General features: G+C 49.3%; 1 protein-coding gene across 1 annotated transcript; it reads right to left on the bottom strand.

The window, feature by feature from the left end:
- Nucleotides 1–1,386: 1,386 nt before the first annotated feature.
- On the bottom strand, nt 1,387–5,062 carry LOC135505530 (uncharacterized). The gene is made up of 2 exons (XM_064924599.1): nt 4,980–5,062; nt 1,387–3,958 (listed from the first exon to the last, which is right to left on the bottom strand). Exon 2 carries the CDS (start codon nt 2,960–2,962, stop codon nt 1,997–1,999), a length of 966 nt encoding a protein of 321 aa, XP_064780671.1. The 5' UTR covers nt 2,963–3,958; nt 4,980–5,062; the 3' UTR covers nt 1,387–1,996.
- Nucleotides 5,063–5,854: the final 792 nt, after the last annotated feature.

Below are 5,854 nucleotides of genomic sequence, written 5' to 3'. Positions count from 1 at the left end.
GTGAAATGTATTGTCAATCAGTGTTGCTTCCTAAGTGGACAGTTTGATTTCACAGAAGTGTGATTGACTTGGAGTTACATTGTGTTGTTTAAGTGTTCCCGTTATTCTTTTGAGCATTATAGTTTGCCAGTACTCCTAGACACAGTGAAGGGTGACAAGGTCATTCTTAACAAACGGAGAGAAAAAAGTGACGAGAAAAGATACTCTGAAAAAGAAAGAGGAGTGGTTGCCACCACCCTTGGGTTGTGCCATGGCAGAGATCTTTGTGGGGTATACTCGGCCTTGTCTCAGGATGGTAAGTTGGTGGTTGAAAATATCCCTCTAGTGGTGTGAGAGCTGTGCTTTGGCAATGTGGGTGGGGTTATATCCTGCCTGTTTGGCAGTGTCCAGGGGTATCATCGGATGGGGCCACAGTGTCTCCTGACCCCTCCTGTCTCAGCCTCCAGTATTTATGCTGCAGTAGTTTATGTGTCGGGGGGCTCGGGTCAGTCTGTTATATCTGGAGTATTTCTCCTGTCTTATCCAGTGATCTGTGTGAATTTAAGTATGCTCTCTCTAATCCTCTCTTTCTCTCTCTCGGGGACCTGAGCCCTAGGACCATGCCTCAGGACTACCTGGCATGATGACTCCTTGCTGTCCCAGTCCACCTGGACGTGCTGCTGCTCCAGTTTTAACTCTTCTGCCTGCGGCTATGGAACTCTGACCTGTTCACCGGACGTGTTACCTGTCCCAGACCTGCTGTTTTCAACTCTCAAGAGACAGCAGGAGCGGTATAGATGTCAATGATCGGCTATGCAAAGCCAACTGACATTTGCTCCTGAGGTGCTGACTTGTTGCACCCTCGACAACTACTGTGATTATTATTATTTGACCATGCTGGTAATTTATAAACATTTGAACGTCTTGGCCATGTTCTGTTATAATCTCCACCTGGCACAGCCAGAAGAGGACTGGCCACCCCTCATAGCCTGGTTCCTCTCTAGGTTTCTTCCTAGGTTTTGGCCTTTCTAGGGAGTTTTTCATAGCCACCGTGCTTCTACACCTGCATTGCTCGCTGTTTGGGGTTTTAGGCTGGGTTTCTGTACAGCACTTTGATATATCAGCTGATATCAGAAGGACTATATACTGTAAATACATTTGATTTGACAAAGGGTCCAAGGTGCTCATTGCACTCAGTCCAAATGATAGGGTGAAAATGCATGATGGTAAAACATGGAGCATTGAGGCCTGTGTGGTGAAAACAGTGCTTACAACATATGATGTAATGAACAGCTGAAGGAGTTACATACAGGATTTACAGACACTTTTTGTTATTATTTTATCTTGTGAGGGAAAAGACATGGTGTCACGGTTTTCTGTAGGTGAAAGAGAGTCGGACCAAAATGCGGCAGTGTCTATTGCGATCCATGTTTAATAAAACTGAAGTAAATACGAATCAATATGAAAAAACAATAAACAATACACGAAAACCGAAACAGCCTAATACTGGTGCAAACTAACACACGACAGACCTAAAGGACAATCACCCAACAAAACCCAACACCAAACAGGCTAACTAAATATGGTTCCCATTCAGAGACAATGACTAACACCTGCCTCTGATTGAGAACCATATCAGGCCAAACACAGAAACAGACAAACTAGACACACAACATAGAATGCCCACTCAGATCACACCCTGACCAAACAAAACATATAAACATACAAAGCAAACTATGGTCAGGGTGTGACAGTACCCCCCCTCCCCCCCCAAGGTGCGGACTCCGGCCGCAAAACCTGAACCTATTGGGAAGGGTCTGGGTGGGCATATGTCTGCGGTGGCGGCCCTGGTGCTGGACGTGAGCCCCACTTCACCATAGTCTTAGTCTGCCACCTTGTCCGCTTCCTTGGCCTCCTAACTACGGCGACCCTACTACATAACCCCACTGGACTGAGGGGCAGCTCGGGACAGAGGGGCAGCTCGGGACAGAGGGGCAGCTCGGGACAGAGGGGCTCTTCAGACTCCGGCAGCGCCGGACAGGCGGGAGACTCCGGCAGCAGCGCCGGACAGGCGGGAGACTCCGGCAGCAGTGCCGGACAGGCGGGGAGACTCCGGCAGCAGCGCAAGACAGGCGGGAGACTCCGGCAGCAGCGCCGGACAGGTAGGAGACTCCGGCAGCAGCGCCGGACAGGCGGGAGCCTCCGGCTGCACTGGAGAGGCGGGAGGCACTGGCGCCTCTGGGCTGAGGGGCTCTGGCGCCTCTGGGCTGAGGTGCTCCGGCGCCTCTGGGCAGAGGGGCGGATCCTGGCAGACTGGCGGATCTGGAAGATCCTGGCTGACTGGCGGATCTGGAAGAGTCTGGCTGACTGGCGGATCTGGAATAGTCTGGCTGACTGGCGGATCCTGGCTGACTGGTGGATCTGGAAGATCCTGTCTGACTGGCGGATCTGGAAGAGTCTGGCTGACTGGCGGATCCTGGCTGACTGGCGTATCTGGAAGATCCTGGCTGACTGGCGGATCTGGAAGAGTCTGGCTTACTGGCGGATCTGGAAGAGTCTGGCTGACTGGCGGATCTGGAAGAGTCTGGCTGACTGGCGGATCCTGGCTGACTGACTGCTGTGGCTGCTCCATGCTGACTGGCAGCTCTGGCTGCTCCATGCTGACTGGCGGCTCTGGCTGCTGTAAGCTGACTGGTGGCTCTGGCTGCTCCATGCTGACTGACGGCTCTGGCTGCTCCATGCAGACTGGCAGCTCTGGCGGCTCTGGCGGCTTCTTGCAGACTGGCAGCTCTGGCGGCTTCTTGCAGACTGGCAGCTCTGGCGGCTTCTTGCAGACTTGCAGCTCTGGCTGCTCCATGCAGACCGGCAGCTCCTTGTAGACTGGCAGCTCCTTGCAGACTGGCAGCTCCTTGCAGACTGACAGCTCACTGCAGACTGGCAGCTCTGGCTGCTCCATGCAGACTGGCAGCTCTGGCTGCTCCATGCAGACTGGCAGCTCTGGCCAGGCGGGAGACTCCAGCAGCGCTGTAGAGGAGGAAGGCTCTGGCAGCGCTAAACAGGCGGGAGACTCCGGCAGCGCAGGAGAGGAGGAAGGCTCTGGCAGCGCTGGAGAGGCGAGGCGCACTGTAGGCCTGCTGGCACTGGTGGTACTGGGCCGAGGACACGCATAGGAAGCCTGTGCGGGGAGCTGCCACCGGAGGGCTGGTGCGTGGAGGTGGTACTGGGTAGACCGGACCGTGCAGGCGCACTGGAGCTCTTGAGCACCGAGCCTGCCCAACCTTACCTGGTTGAATACTCCCGGTCGCTCTCCCAGTGCGGCGAGGTGGAATAGCCCGCACTGGGCTATGCAGGCGAATCGGGGACACCGTGTGCAAGGCTGATGCCATGTAAGCCGGCCCAAGGAGATGCACTGGGGAACAGATGCGTAGAGCCGGCTTCATGGCATTTGGCTCGACGCTCACTCTAGCCCGGCCGATACGCTGAGCTGGAATATACCGCACCGGGCTATGCACCCGCACTGGGGACACCGTGCGCACCACAGCATAACACTGTGCCTGCCCGGTCTCTCTAGCCCCCCGTTAACTACAGGAAGTTGACGCAGGTCTCCTACCTGGCTTCGCCATACTTCCTGTGAGCCTCCCCCCAATACATTTTTGGGGCTGACTCTCGGGCTTCCATCCGCGTCACCGTGCTGCCTCCTCATACCAGCGCCTCTCCGCTTTCAACGCCTCCAGCTCTTCTTTGGGGCGGCGATATTCTCCTGGCTGTGCCCAGGGTCCTTTACTGTCCAGTTTATCCTCCCATCTCCATTCCTCTTTGAGCTGCACCTTGGGGCGGCTACACTCCCCTGGTTTAGCCCAGGGTCCTCTCCCGTCGAGGATTTCTTTCCAAGTCCAGAAGTCCTTATTAAGCTGCTCCTGCTGCTGCCCGTTACCACGCCGCTCGGTCCTGTTGTGGTGGGTGATTCTGTCACGGTTTTCTGTAGGTGAAAGAGAGTCGGACCAAAATGCGGCGTGTCAATTGCGATCCATGTTTAATAAAACTGAAGTAAACACGAATCAATATGAAAAAACAATAAACAATACACGAAAACCGAAACAGCCTAATACTGGTGCAAACTAACACACGACAGACCTAAGGACAAAAAGGACAATCACCCAACAAAACCCAACACCAAACAGGCTACCTAAATATGGTTCCCAATCAGAGACAATGACTAACACCTGCCTCTGATTGAGAACCATATCAGGCCAAACACAGAAACAGACAAACTAGAAACACAACATAGAATGCCCACTCAGATCACACCCTGACCAAACAAAACATATAAACATACAAAGCAAACTATGGTCCGGGTGTGACACATGGGGATGTGGCATATTGTATCAGAGGTCACGTGACCACTTAGGAGAAGCGCAGCCCCCGCAGACGAGCGGAAGATCTCAACAATACTTATTTTGCCCTTGAGTTGTGTTCTCATGCAAAACTAGACAGATAGCTAACAACTAAGTCTTCAATAAATCTCCCAAGGCGTGACTTTTCTTGAATTAATATATTGAAAACGTTTATATTGTGAAACTGCAAAATACAGAAAAGAATATACTTTAATATTCAATTCACACCGACATACTGTAGCTGTACATTATACATTTGAAGTTGCATACATACAGAGCACGTGCCAAGGTACCATGCATCTGGCATGATGCCAAACCATATTGTTACTCATATGGTAATTGGCTAACTCCTTTCATTACTCTAATAATGTACAACCATCTATGTAGAATAACAAAGCATATTACACTAGAAACAGTAATAAAACTACAGTATTGTATATTTTACAATTCGTTTGCAAGACACACGAGCAAAGTAATACAGCTAAAGACATACATGAAAGGCATTGCAATTTGTATGAGTAAAAGCAACCAACCAACATTGATATGTAAGCAACTCTATCAATAACAAGATTATCATCATTAGCTAAATGCTTGAATCAAACTTACAATATTTTCCAAGGCTGCAGCGTGACAATACATAACTACACAGAAAGACCTGCACCGTAGCGTTGTTTTTAGCTGCTTCTATGCGCGCAGAACAAATTCTCTACTTCCTGTTTGCGTAGTCTTTCTAAGTACCAGAAAGCTCCACTAGGGGGCGAATATTACCATGGAACACAATGAAAATACATTTTAACCATTGTAATAAAATAATCTGTTACCTTCTAACAGGATGGCAGCACAATACTTGTACGGCTCTGATTAACTTCAATAAAGAAGGACTTAAGTTTTAAAGAACAAATGCTTTCTTTAGTATTTCTTAGACAAGAAGATACAACACCGTTGTACCATTTTCTGGGCCAACACATCCTCTTCTCTTTCATGATCCTGAAATAAATATCCTTCCTCAGTGTGAACTCCACTTAAAGCAGCTGCCAGATTCACCCATCGCATCTGTAAAGTTGAAGATCATCAAATCTTCACCATGCCTCTGTCAGCAACCATCATCAGTGGAGTGCAGAAGTTGGTTCTAGAATAGATTAATGCATTTTCTCAAGTAACAAATAGCCTTTGGACAGCTGGAAGGACACCTTCCATCCATTTTGCTCAGTCATAATGCAATGCATATATGCTTATTTCTTTCCACATGAAGGATAGGGTTAGTATGGCCATATTACATGGAACTCACATTTATAAACTAATACAAAATGTTGGATATTTATTTTTAAGATCTCAAATGGAAAACAGTATATTTAGCAGACCATTTGCTCATCACGTCTTATCTTATGACCTATTGTTTACAGTACATTAACAATAGGTGGCAGTGTGTTTAAGAGTATGGTGTAGCCTCAAGACCTTCATATACAATCATTGCACAAGAC

This window comes from Oncorhynchus masou, chromosome 19 (assembly GCF_036934945.1).
Source record: "Oncorhynchus masou masou isolate Uvic2021 chromosome 19, UVic_Omas_1.1, whole genome shotgun sequence".
Classification (NCBI taxonomy): Eukaryota; Metazoa; Chordata; class Actinopteri; order Salmoniformes; family Salmonidae; genus Oncorhynchus; species Oncorhynchus masou.
This window is presented reverse-complemented; position numbering and strand designations above follow the sequence as displayed.

Excerpts from the sequence above, each read along its gene's own strand:
- LOC135505530 (XM_064924599.1), bottom strand. The coding sequence starts at position 2,962 with ATGGAGCAGCCAGAGCTGCCAGTCTGCATGGAGCAGCCAGAGCTGCCA.